The 22,362-nt window shown below is 41.6% G+C and overlaps 2 protein-coding genes across 3 annotated transcripts in view; one reads left to right on the top strand and one right to left on the bottom strand.

Annotated features, from left to right (window-relative positions):
- The window catches only part of RETREG3 (reticulophagy regulator family member 3), a 32,755-nt gene extending 20,536 nt beyond the window's left edge, over nucleotides 1-12,219 (bottom strand). The window contains exons 1-2 of one of the 2 annotated variants that reach the window (XM_088480760.1): nucleotides 12,048-12,219; nucleotides 11,646-11,952 (exon numbers count right to left, since the gene is read on the bottom strand). In XM_088480760.1, coding sequence (XP_088336886.1) covers nucleotides 11,646-11,881 — 236 coding nt within the window. In that variant the 5' untranslated portion in view covers nucleotides 11,882-11,952; nucleotides 12,048-12,219. The remainder of the gene's footprint in view (nucleotides 1-11,645; nucleotides 11,953-12,047) is intronic. The other variant, XM_088480759.1, reaches the window with a different exon arrangement.
- A 51-nt stretch (nucleotides 12,220-12,270) lies between these two features.
- The window catches only part of TUBG1 (tubulin gamma 1), a 31,695-nt gene continuing 21,603 nt past the window's right edge, over nucleotides 12,271-22,362 (top strand). Inside the window, exons 1-3 of the mRNA XM_088480761.1 lie at nucleotides 12,271-12,524; nucleotides 18,769-18,881; nucleotides 21,701-21,868. Coding sequence (XP_088336887.1) covers nucleotides 12,476-12,524; nucleotides 18,769-18,881; nucleotides 21,701-21,868 — 330 coding nt within the window. The 5' untranslated portion in view covers nucleotides 12,271-12,475. The remainder of the gene's footprint in view (nucleotides 12,525-18,768; nucleotides 18,882-21,700; nucleotides 21,869-22,362) is intronic.

The raw sequence follows: 22,362 nt of genomic DNA, 5'->3' as shown, positions 1-22,362 counted from the left end.
AGTTCAGTCTGCTGCCTTCAGTGGGGCCCACTATCCCATGTGGTCCACCCCTTCAGTACATTAGAGTTGCAGTAGATATGCATCTGTTCTTACTCATAAGGAGAAGCTTCTTAAAACCTCCAAGCTTCCTACACTCCACTCACACTCCAGCCCCTGAATCAAGGTCACCCAATCCTAGTGCCCTGACACTTAATCCCAGGCACTCACGTTTTTCACCCCTGTATAATGTATTTACCCTTGCAGGAAATGGTTAAATATGTGGCGTACTGGTTGTACGTACTGTGTAGGGCATTGTTCTGAGTATACAGTACAATATTAGGAGCACTGATTGGAATACATGGTTCTGAGAAAATCAGCATTTGGGTATCGAAAAATACCAAGAGACTGTCTTGTTGCTAAAGGTGAACAGTGTACAGGTACATAGGCTGGTATTACTCCAACCTTCTTGTTGTAGATTCCCTGTTATTTTATACCTTGTGGATGGACTATCATCACTCTTATGTCGGATGTGGCAAGCTTACTATCCATCATCACCCATGTGCATTATTCATTTAGGTCTTTAGAAGTTCCATATGTACAGCTTTATATTTGCCAGCTAGGATGACGTTTAAAACCCGCTGTATAAATTTGGCACTTGCTATTCTGGAGCACTTATTGCCTAAATCTGTTTAGTCTTTTTATTCTGGGACCTAAGTGCCACACATGTAAAATCATTTCTGACTTATGTTTTTTTTAGGTATTCGGTTTTGAAATCATATTTGTTTTTAATCTTATTTTAATAATAAAATTACTTGGTACAAGTGGATACCTATATTATGTATGATTGATTTTTTTTGTAATCAGGAGATATTAAGCACCCATTTTTCACAATGATATATTAATTATTTGATTTCATGGTTTGGCATAGATGGTTACTGAAGCTGCATACACACACAACGATTTTGTAAATGAACGATGTTAATAAACGATTTTCGTTCATTATTTCAAGGGAAAAATGAACAAAAATAGTTTATTAAAATCGTTCATTTACTAAATATAATGAACGATTTTTAACTACAAACGATTTTTGCATATTCCCTTAATGAAAATCGTTGAGTTGGTCAGCCTGACTGAACTATAAACTACAAAACGTGAAAGCGCATGAACGATAATCGTTTATCGTTTTAATGCTGCTGCTGGGGGACGACTGTACGATTACGACGCAGTCATCTCCCGCACGTTCAGTGTATGCAGATCTATCATCCCCGAACATGGCAACCTGACGGCGGTCGTCGGGTTGACAGTCATGTACAGGCGACGATTGATGTTAAAAATGACCAGCGTGCGTGCGCATCGCTGGTCGTTTTTAACGTTTTACAGCCCGATTTGTGGCGATTACCAAGCGATGGAGCGATAACGACCGTCGTTATCGCTCTATCGCTAGGTATAATCGCCTAGTGGATGGGCAGCATAACTTAGAAAGTGAACGATTTTTTCAACGATTGAACGATAAAGTTAACAATAATCGTTCAAAAAAATCGGTGTGTGTGTATACACCTTTAGTGTGTGGATCATTACTGGGGCATATGCCTGTATTGGTTATTGTATTACATATTATTTATTGCAACACATTACATGTTAGAATGACAGTCACTTCTGGGGAGTTCATTTGTAATCCAGCACTGGTAAGGTGTGTATCCACTAGACGATTAAAATGAGCAATTGAACGATTACGACATAGTTATCGTTCAATTGCTCATTAACGTTCATAATTTGTACATTAAAATGTCGAAAACGACCAGCGATGCTCGATCCTGCATTTTCCACATCAATCATCACCTGTACATGCAGGCCAACCTGCCGATAACGACAGTTTGTGCATGTTCAGGGATGAGGGTGGGTGCCTGCACTGAACGACATATCATTCAGTGTAGGCACATTATCCACAGCACAGGATAGAGAACGATTGCACGATTACAAAGTTGTAATCGTACAGTCGTTCCACTCTCATGTAGTGGATACGCACCTTTACAATTTATAGGATTTTGTTGCGAAAGATATTGGCAGAGCACTCTGGGGGCACAGGGTGGTAGGGTAATCATTAATGGTTGTACACTATTGGAGTACTGTTATACTTATAATCTTGTTGTGGACAATTTCATGGATCTGTTAGTAGAAGCTCCAACCAGAGAAGAGGCTCTGCTTTGACTAATACTCTCATAATACAAAGCTTAATGACAATGTTCAAATGAAGGAGAAGTTTGGAAATAGTGATCATGAGTCATAAATAAACACACAAAAAACATCCTGCATTTAACGACGATATCACATAGTTATAATGTATGCAGAGCAGGAGTGGCCAAAATAATATAGAAGTCAGGAGCCAGCAGGAAAGCAGAATCATGTAATAAACCAAGTACGCTGTTTAATTATAGATATCTATATAAAAAAAAAAAAAAATTTAGGAAAGCATATCCTTACATTCAGAAGGTCATGCACAGCCTGACACGCATAATGTAGAGCAGCATTTCCCACATGGGTACCGCCTGGCAGCCCACTTGCGTTATTTGTACCCTCAACATTTGCAAAAGCAAAACATTTGTAATAAATAGAATTGCTATTAAATAAAATGTTTAGTTGCCACTATATATAAAAGCAATAACTGTGCAATAAACAAGATATAAAAAAATGGCCTAATCATATGAATTGTACATATATTTCTCACATATTGCAATTTCAGAACAAAATTTAATTGCCAATAAATCTATAGTTTGTGTGTTTTTTTGTTATCATAAAATTTTCTTGAGAAGTCAAAAACAGACCGACAAAAATAACAGGGAATAAATCACCGAGAAAATTTAGTTTAGGGGGGGGGGGGGGGGGGGCTGGGCAGAACATAATTTACTGAATCTTAATTATAAATTTAAACTGGGAGAACATGAACAGGCAAAAAAAAAAAAAAAAGGGGGGGGGGCGGGGTAGGAGCAACGAGTACAATAAGGCTCATGAGGGGGAAAAAGTAATTTTTTTTCTATGCATACTAATAATAAATATAATTATATATAAGAAAATAAGAAAGAGGGGGTCATAGAGGAGAAGGGGATAGAAGACGATCAGAGGGAAAGAGTAAAGGGAGCAGAGAGGGGAAACACCTATACCATGAAGACCAGACTGCATTAAATTTGCTCAACGTGTTGTTTTGGAGACTTGTTATATACTCCATTTTGGTCACAAACCAAATGCGGTTGAGGAGCTGTTTGGTGGGTCAGACTTAGCAATTTGATATTTAGCAGCACAAGAGATATGTAGAACAAAACTGTTCACACATTTGGATAACTGGCAGGCCGGGGCACACAGAAGCAATGAGGCTGGGGTAAGAGGGGTCTCAAGGGGGACTAAAGAGGAAATAAGGGATTGGACCATCGACCACAAAGCGGCAATATATGAACATGTCTACCAGACATGGAAAATGAAACAGATTTGTAAACATTGTCTCCATCAAAAGGTAAGAGGTGTCTGGATATATTTGATGTAAACACTCTGGAACAAGGTACCAGCGAGTGTATACTGTATAAAAGAGCTTCCCTTGATAGAAACACATAGTACATTTCGATATGTTCAGGCGAATTGCCTCCCATGTGTCTTTACCTAGAGAGGTACCCAAGTCCGATTCCTAACTTTGTTCATGGGATTCCAGGAGTGGGGCGTCCTGGACTAAGATAGAATGATAGATTTGAGATATGGTGCCCTTGTCCAGGGGCCTATAGATACAAAGACACTCCATTACTGTGGGATTTCGTAAAGAATCTGGAGAAGAAAGATGAAGCAATAAAGTGTCGTATCTGAAGAGATTGATAGAACAGGACTGTGGCAGAGAATATTTTTCCCGTATATCCGAAAAGGAGCGAATCAACACAGAATATGATGAAAATGGTTGATGCCAGCCGCTGTCCATGTACAAACCATGTGGGGTGAATGACCAGGAGGAAAGAGAGATGAAACCATAGAGGTGTTTGAAGCGATGGGTGGTTAGACAAGGCAATCTTAGTCTCAAGAGAGTCCCAAACAGTTTTCATGACTGTTATATTCTAACAATTACAGGGCAACATGGATTTAACAACTTTATGCTTTTGAAATCAACTAGAACTAGTATAACATAATCTAACATGCAATATTATGTTCAGTCACAAGATCTGACATTAAAGTCACTGTGTCAGTAATGATCTGGATTTCACTATATCCCAATAATCACTTTATGCAGGAATCATGTCACTGTATTTTCCGTTCTGGAACAGCAACTGACGTCCATCTACTTTGCACTCCATAGAGGTACACAGAAAAACTTGGGATTCTGGGGCTACAATAATTGGCTAATATGTGCGTATCCAAGCATCGTAGCGATGAGCTGCATGCCCCCAAAGACATTGAAATGAAAGTTAGTATGCAGCTAATGTTTTTTTATTTTCAGTTTACAGAAGTTGAATACTTGTGGGTTTGGGATTATGATTCCCCAAAAATAATATTTCAGAATCTTTCATTGAAGATTAATGAACAATTACAATTCTCTGTCTGTTATAAACAATGTACTTTTTCACTATTTTTATCTATTTAATGGGGTGGGGTCCTCTAGAGCAGAATTTGTGAAAAAAAAAAAACAAATATGTAAAGGTGGGTACACAACTAACAGATATCTGCAGATGGAGTGATCTGCAGATATATTTGTAGATGATGATTGTTCATACACACTGAACAACCATTATCTTTGCTGCAGGTCCTGCTGGCTGAGGGGGGGCGTGTCGCGCCCCCCTCCCTGAGGCCTCTGCTGCAAGTGTATGGGCGGTCGGCTAACCGTACACACAGCCGATGCTCCAATATATCTGCAGATATATTGAGCATCGACTGTACAGCACAGTCAACGCGATATGTCTGAACATGTACGCACAGCTGCCTGCAGCCATTCCTGAGCAAGCTCTGCATTGGTGGTGCCCCTATCCCACAGCTGAATCAACTTTAGGAGACGGTCCTGGCGCTTGCTGGACGTTCTTGGGCGCCCTGAAGCCTTCTTCACAACTATTGAACCTCTCTTCTTGAAGTTCTTGATGATCTGTTAAATGGTTGATTTAGGTGCAATCTTACTAGCAGCAATATCCTTGCCTGTGAAGCTCTTATGTGCAAAGCAATGATGACTACATGTGTTTCCTTGCAGGCAACCATGGTTAACAGAGGAAGAACAATTATTTCAAGCTCCACCCTCCTTTTAAAGCTTCCACAGGGCCGAAACTAGAATATCTGTCACCCGCTGCAAGGCAGCAATTTTGCGCCCCCTCCCTTCCCGTACCTGGAGCTTGTCCTTGCTCCTCCATAAGGCAGTGCACTACTCAGACGTCCCTGATATAGTGACATTATTCCACACACCATAAAGCCCATTACACATTATGCCACACATGCCTATTACCAAAGTGCCACTTACATATTTGCTCGACACCATTTTTCTACCCCACAGTAAGGCTTCTAATTACTTTAAAATTACCTGCTCGTTGTCAGGGGTTACATACTCGTTGCCATGGGGGGGTTTATGCTCGTTGCCAGGGGATTTCACGGGAGAAGATGCAGCTTTCAGTATCTTCTCCAGGCAGCGCTGTGTGCATTGTGCTGGCCTAACAGACATTGGAGGTCCAGTAGGACCTCTAGCATCTGTCTACTCCTAGGCGGCAGCCATTTTTGGATGCCCATTTTCAGCAGAGTCCATGCGGACGGCAAAGCAAAAGCTGAACAAGTTCAAGGTAGACAGCTCTTCAAAAAGGTAGTCAGTCATTCTATGGGTACAGATCTTCCCAGGAAAACACTGGCATATCACAGGAACCAAGAGTACATACAGCGGGTAAAATAAGTATTGAACACAACATTTTTCACAGTAAATATAATTGTAATGGGGATATTGTAATGAAATTTTCACCAAATGTCAGCAACAACCCATGCAATCCACACATGCACAGAAATCAAACCATAGATGTCCATAAATTAAGTTATGTGTAATAATGTGAAATGACACAGGGAAGAAGTATTGAACACATGAAGGGAGGTGCAAAAAGACATGAAAAGCCAAGACACCAGCTGAAATCTATCAGTAATTAGAAAGCAATCCTTCCCCTTGTCAGTGCAAATTAATATAAGGTGGTTCAGTCCCAACTGAAAAAGGTGTCTTATTACCAAGGTGTCACACAAGAAACATCTCATGATAGGTAAAAGCAAAGAGAGCTCTCAAGACCTTCGAAACCTTATTGTTGCAAAACATACTGATGTCATTGGTTACAGAAGGATTTCTAAACTTCTGAATGTTCCAGTGAGCACTGTTGGGGCCATAATCCGGAAGTGGAAAAAACATAACCAAGTGCTCCTCACAAGATTTCTGACAGAGTGAAAACAATTATCAGAAGAGTTGTCCAAGAGCCAAGGACCACTTGTGGAGAACTTCCGAAAGACCTGAAATTAGCAGGTACAATTGTTTCAAAGAAAACAATAAGTAATTTACTCAACTGCCATGGCCTGGATGCATGCTCACCACGCAAGACTCCATTGCTGAAGAAAAAGCAGGTTGAAGTTTGTTTAAAGTTTGCTGCACAATATTTGGACAAGCCTGTGAAATGCTGGGAGAATATAGTCTGGTCAGATGGATGCCATAATACACACCATGTTTGGAGAATAAATGGCACTGCACATCACCTCAAAAACACCATACCAACAGTGAAATTTGTAGGTGGGAACATCATGGTTTGGGGCTGTTTTTCAGCATACGGTCTTGAAGCGGTCATTACCAACAAAGGCTTTTGTATGAAGTATTAGAAAAAGTGTTGAACACGCTTACTGAAATTTCTGTGTATTTTACAGTATTACACATAATTTAATTTATTGACATCTTGGTTTGATTTCTTTGCATGTGTAGATTGCATGGGCTGTTTCTGACATTTGGTGAAAATTGCATTACAATAGCCCCATTACAAATATATTTACTAAGAAAAATGTTGATGTGTTCAATACTTATTTTACCCGCTGCATATGCCGCAAGATTTGTATTCTTTATTCCAATTTCAAAACCATCACAAGCATTATTTGCTATGGAAACTTTAGATCCCAAAAATGAGATTGCTTAATTTAAATGCTGCCCCCTTCATAGGAACATCTTAGATCATGCCTTAGGTGACCTCTCTAAATCCAGCACTAACTTTACCAGCTGGAAACACAAGTCTGCTAATGTCAGTCAGTATTCAGTAATCTTCCGCCACTGTGTAAAACCACACACATACTGTTCTAAGTATGGTCATTCCGAAACAAAGATAACAAAAACTAAGCAGATAAATAATACGTATATTGGAAAGTCTGAGTTGTCAGTGGCTGCATATTTCTGAATTGTGAACCACCCTGTAAAAAGTTACCTTGAGCAATGTATTGCATCTAAAGCTGGATACATACTAAATGATTTTTTAAATGATTTGTCGTTTTCCGACGGATTGGAATGACAAATCATTCAAATCATCCAGTATGTATGCACTACGCGATTTCCCGCGGGGTCTGCCATACATGCTGTTCAATCTGAAGATGTGACTGAAGACCCCATGCATTTACATGCAGTGCGGGAACGACATATCGTGAGGTCATTCACCAAATACTGTAGTGTGGTGTGTACACGGGTCATCTAGTGTGTACCAAGCTTAAGATATGAAAATTAAAATAGATGAAAATCATTGGTTATGTATATTATTTTGGTATAAAAAAATAAAGCTAGAACCACATTCGTATATTTCATCCATCCATTTTAGTATAAAACACCTAAGGACAGGCACTGAGTTTCACTGAGGACTGATGTGTAAAATGGTATTTTTGCTATTGCACCAAGAGTAACAGCATATCTCAGCGCTGTAAATGAGCATATTTTGTACAGAAACTATACACCATGTGTGCCTAGCCTATATAACCCCAATCTCACCAGAACAGCAATACGGAAACTTATTAACCAGGATTGTATAAAATTGCCAAAATTCTGAAGCAGCCAAGAACACTAGTGTGCACTTTTATAATGACATATACGCCAGCAAAAATATAAAGACACAAATACATATAGAAAAAGCTAACTATATATCCATATAGAGAAATTAAAGCATTCATTTATAACCTGCCCATAATGTATTATTATTATTATTGTCCATATATAAACAGAAAATATATTTTGGAAATCAATCTAAAGCAGTTACATTATATTTTTATCAATTCCCTATTCCATGGTTAAACAAAATAAAGTAAAATTCTAGAACCAGGAAACAACAGCCATTGACATCAAAAGAAAGGATTCCAAAACGTCAGGAACAGCAGTAATCTTGTAGTCACATTTGCCCCCAGAATTCTGTATTGAAGCCCTGTCACAATAAAGTTCTCCCAGTTATAGTTTTTAATTAAATAAATTAACTTTTGCTAAATAAAAATGGAAGATAAATATTTAAATCTACTAATAGAAAGCAGCAGCGCATTGCTGGTGAGCCAGTTACACTATGTAATACAACGATAACTTAAGCTTTACGGTTTAGTCATAACCTATCACACAGCAGTATGGATTCCAAGCTGAAGCAGTTATAATATGTTGTACATCTGTTACGCTAGCAATACCAATAAAAAACAAAACTGAAAAAAAAAAAAACAGTGTTTTGATGGGGCAAATACATTATCATTATTATAAACACAGCAGTTAACATGTGAATTATTATTAGAACTAGTATTATGGACCCGTCATGCACCAGATCGCTAGTTATTGTGCCTGGCGTTGCAGGAGACAGTGAGTTTCCCCCTCTGTCACAACTCTGTACCCCTCACCCCCCATCTCTATACCTCTCCTACCCCATCCCTCATCATTATATACCTCTCCTTCCCCCAAAGCTCCCATTCCTGTCCCTCTCCCGTCTCGTCACTGTCCACCTGTCTTTCAACCCTGACCCCATCACCTTCCCACGGGAAGGTGGGGTGAGTAAGTTCAACGGGTGATGACATGAGGAGACAATCCTGTCCTGACAGTGCACGGGAAGGGGGGGGAGGGGTGATTACATGCGCATATCAGTCTCAGGACATGCCATTCTCAAATATTATACAGATACTGTAATAATTATAAATTCAACTCCAGACATCATTATAATATTCAATAGCTACAGTACATGTGCTGTAATAAATTACAAATCTAGCTCATTAAACAGCAGCATTATGTTATAACATTTTAATAGTTCTATGTGCTGTATTAATTATGGATCTGGATCACTAGAAAGTAGAATTATGACATATTATGAAAATAGTTACACAAGGTCATCTAGATGTCCAAAAGCGAACAAACAGTTATAATATGTACTGTAACAATCATATATTGAACTCACCAGAAAGCAGCATAATGTTTTAATATGTAAACATTTATAATCTGTGTGGTAATTACTATGGATCAAGCTCCACAAAAAGCAGTATTATGATACTATATGTAAAAGCTATAATATTTACTGGAATCATTATAGATCTAGTTCATCGCAAAGCAGCAAATTATAATATCTACTGTAAAAATAATTAAGGATGTAGCGCCTCAGAAAGCAGCACTAGGATATAATTACATACTATAACAAATCTGAATCTAGCTCACAACGAAGCAGCACTGAAGTGGCAAAAGTCATGAGATAGCAGTATGTAAAGGTGATGGCAAGTGAGGTCACCGTACTGTGACGTCTTGGAAATGCCCAGACCTGCATCAGTTGTAATTTGACATCTTGAGAGTCAGTCTGAACAACAGCTAGGCTGCTCATGGCAACACAACGTAAATAATTGAAGTTCAAACAGGGCACGTTAGTGGGTGCCCAACGGATGGGACATTCCATTTCAGAAATTGTGCGGATATTCAACATTCTTCAATCTACTGTGTGTACTGGGAATACCTCATGGAAAACATTACCACCCACCGTGGACTACGCAGTGGTCGACCACGGGTTCTTATCGATCGTGACCAGCAGTGTGGTAACAGACAGGTGACACTGGCTCAAATCACATCCAAAGCAGGAGGTACCAGACGCATATCGAGCAGGTCAGTGCAGCGTTCTTCGGCTTCCATGGGATATAGGAGCAGTAGCCCCAGTAAACACTACATCACCGGACCTCACCTGGGCTTGTGACGCCGCTAATCGGACCCTAGAGGACAGGCAACATGTGGCATGGTCTGATGAGTCATGGTTACAGTTGTTTCGGGCTGATGATAGGGTTTGGGTGCGACACAGATCCTATGGACCCCAGTTGTCACCAAGCCACCGTGCAGGCTGGTGGTGGTTCCATAATGGTGTGGGGTGTGTTCCCGTGGCATGGGCTGGGTCCACCTGAACACGTCATTCACCGGTAACCGTTAAGTTGCATTGCTTGATGACCATTTGCAGCTCTTCATGGACTTCATGTACCCCCACAGTGATAGAATATTCCAGGAGGATAATGCACAGTGTTATCGGTCTAAAGTTGTCCAGAATTGGTTCAAGGAGCATTCTGGAGAGTTCAGACTAATGGTGTGGCTACCACATTCGCCCAACATGAACTCAATCAAGCATTTATGGGTAATGGTGGAGAGGTCCATTTGCACACAAGATAACAAATAGGGGGAGCTGTGGGAAGCTATCCAGACCACATGGGTCAACATCTCTCAGAGGTCTTCTGTCCACTTGTGAAATCAATGTCACGTCGAGCTACTGCACTTCGCCGTGGTAGGAAGGGGGGGGGGGGGGGTCCCTATATGATACTAGGCATCATCTATACCATGACTTTTGGCATTTCAGTGTGTGTGTGTATAACATGTCTGATGCTCCAATGAACAAAAAGCAGGTGGAACTCCTCCGGACTTGATAAATCCAATAGAAGGTTTAATCCAACATGAACCAACGTTTCAAGGCCCCAACTGCCTTTTTGTCAAGGTGTGATACACTAAACAGTGCAAGTGCTTACCTTAAATCTAGTGTACCAACGAATGAAGTCTCGTGTCCGTCCACCCGCCTCCGTGCTTCGGGGGTCGCCTGCCGAGTGACATCATCAAGTGGCGTCACATAGAGAAAAAGAATCAGGGGGAGGTTGCAACCGAGCTGTAAAGCTGGGCACCATGGAAACCATCCTCAAAGCTGAAATGGATGGCGAAACCTCCGCTGCACAGAGTGCTGCCTGCTTTTTGTTCATTGGAGCATCAGACATGTTACATACATTCCATAGGAAAGCACCCTGGCAAGTTATTTCCATATTGAGTGCCCTTCTACATGCTGATATATATATATATATATATATATACACACAATATGTATGTATGTGTGTGTGTGTGTGTGTGTGTATATATATATACACACACACACACACACATACATATTGTGTATATATATATATATATATACACACATACACACATATATATATATATACACATAAATACATACACACGCAGTATATAAAACCAGTATTGACCTAGCTCAGCACAAAGTAGAACTGTGGTATTGCATCCAATTGGTGTAATATGTGCTGTATATATAATCAGTATGGACCTAGCTCATCACAAAACAGTCCTATGCCATTGATTACATGTAATATAATATGTACAGTATATATTACAATTAATGGACCTAGCTCACCAAAAGGCAGCATTGAGGAGCAGGTGGAGAAGGGCACTGTGACGGGGTCTCTCCCATACCAGCACGGCCTGCAGGTAGCTGAGCACCGGCTCGTAGCTCCCCAGGGTCCCCAGCAAGGCTTCCTGTACACCGCGGACCTGCTCGTCCCTCTCCCGGGCTGCGGCGGTGGTGCGGGCCCCACTCCTTCTCATCCTCAGCCCTGAGCTCTCGTCCTCTTCCTCCGCTCTCTGCGCCATCTTTAATCCGCCACTAGCTCCGTCTGCTCTGCCACTCACCAGGTTGTCAACATTGACGTCACTCCTCGGCTCTGACGTCAGAAAATAATTTGTGTTTTTTTACAGAACGTATATTTAGTAAAATCACAGTTATTTGCTGGCGAACCGGTTACATCATTACACTCACCAGCAGCAGCTGCAGCGGCGCAATCCCGTGACAAACCGCTACTTCCCACCCGAATCTCCTCCGCCGTAGCCAGGCCACCAAGAGCGCATGCGCGGAATTGTCAGCCGTCAAAGATCATGGCAGCTGCCTACCTGCAGACATATACCGTTTCATTATTCCTAGTGTTTTCCGTACAGAAACTTGGTGACATCATCCGCTCTCCTTCCAATCAGAGGACGCACTGAGAGAACGCCCACTTGGCTGAGAGAGTTGCTATTCCGTACAGAGCAGGCAGGACTCGGCTGTCAAATCTAACATGGTAGCTTCCGTGGCGAGATTCCTGTCGCTTTGTTATTCCGTACAGTGACGTAAACCGCTGCTGCCGTTAGAGGACCAGGAGCGCGGGTAGCCAGGCGGGGGAGAGAGAGAGAGGATCAGAGAGCAGCAGCATGCCCCGGGAGATCATCACCCTGCAGCTCGGCCAGTGCGGCAACCAGAGTCAGTATCCTCATACTTATACTATAATGTATATAGATGTGGAGTATTTGATTAGTCTGCTCCATCGCTGTCAGCCCTTCATGAGGCTGTTTCAGTGGTGGTAATCCTCAAAAATTCGGGGGGTGCAGCGTTTTGTACTAAGCCCATACTGTGCTTTATTCTTATTTCTCCACAGCTGAAGTAATCTACAAATGGAAATTTGTATGTAAATAAGGGGTTATAGCACTAGATTTCAAAATCAATGCTAGTGTTACTGTCAGGGCCGTAGCTAGGGTAGTGCGGCCGGTGCCATCGCACAGGGCACCACAGGTCAGGGGGCGCTGTTTGGGCCTGAGAAATTTCTGTTTATTATCATTCTCACTTATAGCTTTCTATTATTTCATCCCCAGCATCTCCTGACCTCCCCTATCTCTTCCCTGGCCCTTCCCCATGAGGCCATTCCCCTTCTTTGGGTGCATCATGTCCCTTTGAAAAATTAGGGGGTCGCCAATGCTCTTTCTGGCACAGGGCACCAAAAAGTCTAGCTACGGCTCTAGTTACTGTATTGTAGGTACAGGTACTTAGGGGTCTATTTACTAAACTGTGTTAAGGGGCCTATCCATTTAACAACATGAAAGTGTGAACGTCCAGCCTTTCATGTCGCTGAGGTGTGGGCACCGCACTGAAAGACGTTCACTGAACATCTTCAGTGCCAGAGCCCAACCTCCTTATTATTATTATTTATTTATATGGTGCCACAAGTGTTCCGCAGCACCTTACAAAGTACATAAATAAGTAACCAGTGACTTACAATACAAAGCAGGACACTGGCATGTATAATAAACATTGCTATATAAGCAACCATAACACCCACATAAGCAGCCAGGTGTTAGTTGCCCTAGTGGGGGGGGTGTGTGTGTGTAAGAAATAAATTAAATTACAGTAGGGAGAAGCACAAGAGGGTGGAGGGCCCTGCTTGAAAGAGCTTACATTCTTTAAGGGAGGGGCAGACAAACAGGAGTGATACAGATGGGGTAGGCAGGGGGGAGGAATCTCCTGGTTTTGGTCGCATCGTGCAGAAAGTCGGCAAATGGATAGGCCCCTTTAGGAGATAAAGTGAACGGTGATAAGGTGCCAGCCAATCTGCTCCCAACTGTCATTTTTCAAACACAGCCTGTGACATAGCAGTTAGGAGCTGATTGGCTGGTACCTTATCACAGTTCACTTTATCTCCTAACACAGCTTAGTAAATAGACTTGTTAATGTGTAATATCCCTAAGTACAGGTGATAATTTGACTTTAAAAGTAATTTGTGCTGCCAAATATTTGCATGGCTATTCTAAATGCTGCCTTTTCACTGTAATAAGCAACATGTGTACTTTGGACATATGTAATAAAGGAAACATCATTTGTTTATTGGTAAAGCACTGCTATGATATCTATCTACACACACACACACACACACACACACACACACACACACACACACACACACACACACACACACACACACACACACACACACACACACACACACACACACACTGTCGGACTGGACCATAGGGGTACAGGGGAAATCCCTGGTGGGCCCCACTGCTTCTTTCTATGCCAGGTTTCAGGCATTGCACTTGAATTATATATTGTTCCTTAATTTCAGGGTCAGTTACTTGGTAGAGTAGGAACATGGATGAACAGACCATGCACTTTAGTATCCATGTTGTCTGTAGGCTATGTCCCCTATAATGGTTGGCCAATCCTCTGTGGTGGCTAGCCACAGCCTTTAAGCTTGCGCCCCTACCACTGCTTTCGCTGATAGGCCCTTCGTGCCCCAGTCCAACACTGCTTATATATATTTACACACAATCCAAAATGCAGGTGCACACTTTAGCCACTAATATCTATATATGAGCTAAATGCTCAATTAGACAGGACTTACTTTGAAAAGTAAGCTATATGCTGTAATTATGGTATCACTGGACTCACAGATTTTTGTTCTGGGCCCTTAGGGTGAGGTCAGGCTGCAAGGCGGGAGAGTTGCAGGGTCGCTGCAAACAACTTGGGTCTAAGTGAATTGACTCCTTATACCCCTTTTCTACCAAAATTCCGGGTCTGACCCGGAGTTGGAACAGGGTTCCTATCCGGATCAGACCCGGAATTTAGCCGGCACCGACTCGTGATATTCCCGAGTCGGCGCCGCTCACACCGGAGTCGGGTCTGCATAGACCCGGCTTTTCCGGTGTGAAAGTGGACGCTTGGAGATGACATCTCCAAGCGCCACTTAAGCCGGACCAATCAGCCGGCTTACGACGCACTGCAGGTCATCAAGACCCGGAGTGCGCCGTACACACAGCAGGGTTTCACGGGTTACTCCCGTGTTAAACCCTGCTATTTACCTGGGTTGGATTGCCAGGTCACTCGACCCAGCGATCCAACCCTCATCCCTTTTACACCAAGGAGCTGCTGGGTTTTAGCTCCGGTGTAAAAGGGGTATTAGTGTGTCTAGCCAGAATTTATCAGCCATTACATAACTGACGGGTAAAGTGAAGAACATTGATTCTCGTTACAATGGCACCTGTCAAGTGGTGGGATATATTAGGCAGCAAGTAGACAGTCAGTTCTTGTTGTGTTGGAAAAAGGAAAATTGGCCAAGCGTGAGGCCAGTTTCACATTTGACGGTTTTAACCGGCCGGACATGAAACGGGCTGTAGCCGTCCGGGTTTTTCCAGGCACTCAGTGCCTTTCACAAGCAGCGGCTTTGAGCCACTTTTAATGTGTGTGTTTTTTTTTGTTTTTTTTTCATTTATTGGGCATGTGGCACAAGCCAGTGTGTGTAAAAGAAAACATTGTTTCCTTTGCATCACTGGCGTGCAGGGACGGGAGGGACACAGCACGGCAGCCGTCCTGCACAGTGGATATCCCCGGCTGCTACACGGCGACCGTGCCATGCCTGTAGCGTGTGAAAGAAGATACCTGCTCCGATCCACTACTACTACGGCTTTTTGCCGCCCGGTCAAAACGGGCAAATGTGAAACTGGCCTAAGGATCTGAGCGACTTTAACATCTAGCCAAATTGTGATGGCTAGATGACTGGGTCAGAGTATATCCAAAATGGCAGGTCTTGTAGGGTTTTCCCAGTATGCAGTGATTAATACCTACCAAAAGTGGTCCAAGTAAGAACTTGTGAACCGGTGACAGGGTCATTGATGTGATCCCACAGAAGAACTGCTGTAGCACAAATTGCAGAAAAAGTTAATTCTGGCTATGATAGAATGGTGTCAGAACCCACAGTGCATTGCTGCTTGCTGTATAGCCGCAGACCAGTCAGTGTGCCCATGCTGACCTCTATCCACCACAGACAGCACCTACAATGGGCATGTGAGCATCAGAACTGGACCATGGAGTAATGGAAGAAGGTGGCCTAGTCTGATGAATCACATATTCTTTTACATCATGTGGACGGCCATATTCATGTGCGTCGTTTACCTGGGGAAGAGAGGGCAACAGAATACACTATGGGAAGAAGGCAAGTCGATGGAGACCATGTTCTTCTGGGAAACCTTGTGTTCTGGCATTCATGTGGATGTTAGTTTGACCACCTACCTAAACATTGTTGCAGATCAAGAACACCCCTTCATGGCAATGGTATTTCCTGATGGCAGGGGTCTCTCAGGAATGGTTTGAGGAACAGAGTTCAAGGTGTTGACTTGGCCACCAAATTTCCCAGAGCCCAATCCGATCAAGCATCTGTGGAATGAGCTTGGAAAACAAGTCTGAGTCATGAAAGCCCCACCTGACAATTTACAGGACTTAAAGGATCTGATGCTAACGTCTTGGTGTCAGATACCACAGGACACCAGAGGACTTGTGGAGTCCATGCCTTGTCAGAGAGATATATATATATATATATAATTACCAGTTATTTATATAGCGCACACATATTCCGCAGCGCTTTACAGAGAATATTTGTCCATTCACATCAGTCCCTGCCCCAGTGGAGCTTACAATCTATATTCCCTATCACATGCACACACACTTACACACTAGGGTTAATTTTTTGTTGTAACCCAATTAACCTACCAGCATATTTTTGGAGTGTGGAAGGAAACCGGAGTACCCGGAGGAAACCCACGCAAGCACAGGGAGAATATACAAACTCCACACAGGGCCATAGTGGGAATCAAACCCACGACCTCAGTGCTGTGAGGCAGTAATGCTAACCATTACACCATCTGTGCTGCTATATATATATATATATATATATATATATGAGTCAGGTCCATAAATATTGAGAGAATTTTCATATTTTGGCCTCTATTCACCACCACATATATATATATATAATATGTGTGTGTGTGTGGCAACAGGAAATGAACAAATTTCAATATCATCAGCTGCAGAAACAGCAACGTTTCGGACCACAAATGTCTTTTTATCAAGCTGTACAAAGGTTTAATAAAGAGCAGGGATGGGTAAAATAATGAAGGCGACAGTCCGTCACCCTCTGGGAAAATGTACATCTATTGGCTTCAACAGAAAAGTGATTTTTATTGGCTTCCTGTATGTATCCATTACTGTGTTAGGCCATGACATATGTAGCATTTTCTTATTTCCAAGCCTTGTGGAGTAGTGTGTCAGAAATGTGATATTTGTCTAGGACTTTTTCGGGTGAACAGTGTCTGTCTGGGCACGAGGCAGGCATAAGTAATACACTGGTAGAAGACTGCAGGATTAGCAGTCACTGTTATGCCGGATTCTCTTTGTTATGGGGCAATGCTTTATTTTTAACCACGGCCTGCATGAACTACTCTTTTGTCAGCCTGCAGCAATTTTACCTTGGAGTTTATATCGTGTATGCACTCTATTATGGTGCATACACACGATCAGATTTTTTCTTCAGATATGGACGATAATGATTTAAAAATCGTTCAGTCGTTCATATCTGAAGGAAAATCGTTCATATCTGACATGCCTGAACGATGGACGATCAACGATGCGCGTTCCCGTTTGTCAGATAACGATATCTGACATCTGATGGGTTTGCAGTCAGACTTGGACGATTCCATTCATTTTAATGTAGTCAAAAATCGTTCAATCGTTCAAATCGTTCAAAACTTTGGTAAAATCGTTCAATCGTTCATCTGACAAATCTGACAAGTCTGACAAATCTGACCGTGTGTACGCTCCATTAGGAATACAGCCTGAGGAAATGTATCCTAACGCTACTTAACCACATGTCTGAGCAGGCCCTGACACTCAGAGCAACAATGTGTATACTGTGTTCCAATTAATGCAGCATTCCAGAGTCTGATATTTGGGCCATTCGATATACAATAATCTGTTCAAAATATTAAATTTGAATCGAAAACCCGTTATCGTCGATGGCATCATTTTCGCTATGCTCACTTATCCCCGCATTCAATTTGGATGACTTTTCGCAGGTGCGGAAAGTCAGCGCTTCGAACCCAGTGAAAAAGTATCCCCATTGAATTAGGTGGCGAGAACAAATGCAGAATTGGGGTTTTGGGGTGCAGACTTCTATAAACCACCCTGCACCCCTTGGACAGGACCCTAAAGGTATTCTGTGTCAAAAAATAAATAAAAAATACTTTTAAACTAGCGAAATAGACTCCAGGGGGGTCCTCAAGTATGCCCCCGGTGTTTTTTTGATTGCAGGTGTTGCGGCAGGTGGATTTTTCACAATTTTTACAAGTTCACTTTAGCCACTTAAAAATATGCTTGCACCCATTATCATGTACCCCATGCTAAATGCTATTCTTCACCACTATCTCAAAGCACCTATTGAGACCATTTAAAAACCCCAAATACCTTTAGCAGGGCAATTCGAGGGTACCCATAGTGATCCCCCATGTCAGACCATCTTTTGGGGGTTGACAGGCTGATTTCCCCAAAAATGACAGGACTTTTCGCTACTTACCTTTTCACCAGGTCCCATTTTTGCAGATTCCAAATTGAATACAGGGATACGTGGGCACGCGCCTGATACTTTATCCCCAAGAAAAGCTCAGATGACAGCGAAAAGTCCGGCAACTGACTTTTCGCCTCAAATTGAATATGGCCCTATATGTTTTAAAAGACAATTCCACCTTTGTTGACTTTTTTTAGTAGTAGTGATAGGTGGTTATACCCTACCTGCATACATACCCGGCCCCCACTGCTTCACACACCACTGGAGCTTGATGGGTGCCTCTACCTGTAAATGGTAACCTATACGTCTGCTATCTGCTGCACTTCTGTCTCACAACAGTTGGGTTTGAGTTTTGGAAGCAGCTGTGTGCAGAGCATGGTATCAGCCCAGAGGGGATTGTGGAAGAATTTGCAACTGAAGGCACAGATCGGAAGGATGTATTTTTTTATCAGGTGAGAAGGATGCATTTGATGTCTGTGGTGTTTCACCCACCCTGCTCCTCTGAGGTAGGGACTGGTGGAAACTATTAACTATTCTTTTGTAGAGTGATACGTAATCTGCATGTGTTAACTAAATTGTTTATAAATGTTAAAATGAAAAAAGATGAGAACAGTCTCTTTTCTGTAACTTTGGAGGGGTTCTATATGGGAATATAATGCTAAATATGTAGGATTTAGAAACTTTTTTTCATATATAGAGAGGTGTATTTGAAATCATGGGTCTCCTACCTCAATTTGGCAGGACCCTCATGTTACAATGTAACTCACAACTGTAGCTTCTTGCTTGCCTACATTTCCCTTGTATCATTGTGCTCGTTGCATATAGCTGTGTCTTCACTTAAATTCGGAGTGGACAGGTCAATGCATCTCATGTGATGATATATGTAGCAATATATATTATCCATGTCCTGTATTGTATTGTTTTGTAAGGCGCTGCCAAACACTTGTGGCGCTATATAAATAAATGGTAATAATATATAATGTGTGTGTGTGTGTGTGTGTTAATGCACCTTAATGGAGACATGTTAACGTATCTAATTTTTTTGGGGTTTTGATAAAGAATTTTTATATTCAGTCTTGTGTCATATTAAATTATTTTGGGTCCTGCCATGTTGAAGTTTGCAGATAATATCACTAAAGCTGGCCACACACTAGACCAACTTACATCCAACCAGCCAACTTGTTGATTGGTTGGAATGAAAATCTGGTAACGTATGGGAGTAACTGATGATCAGCAATTTGCTCCTAAATGCCAGAAAACAGATGAAAATGGTCCTTCAGACAAGTTTGTTAAATGTTTAATCTAAACTATTTGTTCAAACAACAGTTTTGGTCCATTTTCCAGCATTTGGGAGCAAATTGCTGATTGTCATTTGCTTTCATTCCTTACCAGATTTTCATTCCAACCAATCAACTAGTTGGCTGGTTGGATGTAAGTTGGTCTAGTGTGTGGCCAGCTTTAGTGTATGCTGAGAAAGCCTTTATCAGAATCTTATGAAGATGATTTCATATTTGTATTGTGTTGCATGCACATGCTAAGGTTTTTTCCTTCTTGTGTGGTTTTGTTTGGATGTAAATAATGTTACATGTTAAGTACATTGCAACAGATGCTTAGCCACATGAACATCCTTAATCATCTGATACGCATTTAACTTTACTATTTTATGACTACATCAATATTTTAGAGAGAGCTGCTGGGAAGGAAACCTCAAATAGGATTTATGCTATAAATAATTTATTTGTAAATGTGATCTGCTTTACATTTAAGTTGATAGTTCCCACTACAGATCCCCCCCGATCGCCCATCATTTTAGATGGGAGATTGGTTGCGATAAAACAATTGAATCGCCCCAAAGTGTGTTTTGAATGGTGTGATTTGCAATTCAGCGGGGGGCTAGAAAATTATTTCAGCATTTATTAACTATGTATAGATTGCTTATGAGCACCAATTTAAAAGGTTTGTATTTTGGAATACATCGTTTTAAAGAGTAAAAAAAAAAGTTGCCCATCCCACTATAACCTAGTTAATTGAATCTGTCCCTTTGATGAATGCCTTTGTGCTAAAATGCTTTCAGAGACTTTGGGTTTCTTGGCTCCATTCTGCTTCAGTGCAGTACACTGAGATTTGGCAGTTGTAGCCTATCCATTACACGACTTTGTGAACAATCCGACCAAAACCAGGAGGTTTTGGTCGGATCGTGTAAAAAGTTGTGTATTGAATAAGCTATAAACGCCCTGCAACGCGCACTCCCGCGAACAACTGTCGAAGTCTTTTGCCGTTCAAACATGTTGGTCAATTTCTGTATATTGCTGAACGGCTTTAGAAAGTCATTCAGTGGATATGCAGTGAACGACTTCTTTAATGAATATGCAGTGAACGACTTCTTTAATGAATATGCAGTGAACGACTTCTTTTATGAATATGCAGTGAACGACTTCTTTAATGAATATGCACTGCACTCATTAAAGATTTGGTCCTTGGTCTATAAAGAAATTGTTCACAATAGTCTATCATGTTTGTGAAAGACTTTTGCATGAAAGACTTTTTGGTCTCTGGTCTTTCACAAAAAAAAATCTTCTAATGGAAAGGCCCAAGGCACATTTTAATCAGAGTACGGAAGATTTTCTTTTCATTATATTTTTGCCAAAATATGTTTTACCGTGAGTTGCTATGATTTCATTTGGTATTCCAAATGATATTTGTACCAGTCTGTAAGCTTTTACATGTCTGAAGATACTTTTTTCATGCACTGTGTATAAAGTGGTCATTACGTTTAATTATCAGGTGTAGTTAACTGTGTTCGGATTGTAAATTTTTCACTTATTACCAACTACATCTAAAGCTATGGTTATTTGTGTATTCGGATCAGCTTCCATCAACACACATTACCTTCTCCTATCTCCACAAAAGGCCCAATATACACGGGGCGATTTTTCACACGATATGGCCATTTTCGACTGATCGTAGCGACCAATCATGTGAAAAAAAATTAATGGCGTTCTCTAGACGATTACAATGCCGATGCGCGTCCCCGCAGCCGTCTATCGACATAGTAGATCAAATGGTTTTGCAGAAAGATTTCGACCGATCAAGTACGACGTGACATATCTTAATACATCAGATTGTACGGTCGTTTGTACAATCGTACTTTTTCTAAACACAAATCGTACAGAATGTCAAAGGTAGAATTTTCAGGGGAAATCGTATGGATCTGATACAACTCGTGTATGGGGGCCTTAACACTGACACATTTCGACTACCAATGTTTTAGGCTGATGATGAGCACTACATCCCTCGGGCTGTGTTGCTGGATCTGGAACCTCGAGTTATCCACTCCATATTAAATTCTCCATATGCCAACCTCTACAACCCTGAGAACATATACCTGTCTGAACATGGTGGGGGCGCTGGGAACAACTGGGCTAGTGGCTTCTCACAGGTGAGGAGTGTGCTCCCAATATGTGTCCTCTAACTGTCATATGTGATCTTCTCTTTCTGTACCATTGTGTGGGGCGTTACAACTGTGATGGTGTTGAATTACGGCTTTCTCTTTTATAATCTCCTGTTAGCTAGGGTTGTTCCTGCCATATGTTGTGAACTTTGTCTCGGATTGCAAAAGAAAGGCTTTCATCCTGCCTCACAATTCCCAGATTCCATTTTATATCTAGTAGCATCTTTTACATTTATTTTTAGTGCTAGTAAACTTCTTGATGATCGTTCTGACACCAATGTTATAATGTCAGTGGCCTTATTCTTGGCACTAATTTCTTAATCGAGAAGTAGAGTAGAGGAGCTTGGGACAGACACAAACCGATTACTCTGCACTTCCGTCACTGAGCACATTATACCGTGATTGCATGAAGAAAATGTAAGGTAATCTGGTTGCTGTCAATGTGCTCTTAAGCATGCAGTCACTCTCTATAGCGAAAGTAG

The sequence above is a fragment of the Taudactylus pleione genome, unplaced genomic scaffold, assembly GCF_031769625.1.
Source record: "Taudactylus pleione unplaced genomic scaffold, aTauple2 ptg000256l, whole genome shotgun sequence".
In the NCBI taxonomy this organism is placed as follows: domain Eukaryota; kingdom Metazoa; phylum Chordata; class Amphibia; order Anura; family Myobatrachidae; genus Taudactylus; species Taudactylus pleione.
Note: the sequence above shows the minus strand (reverse complement) of the source record. Positions and strands in the feature narration are given on the sequence as shown.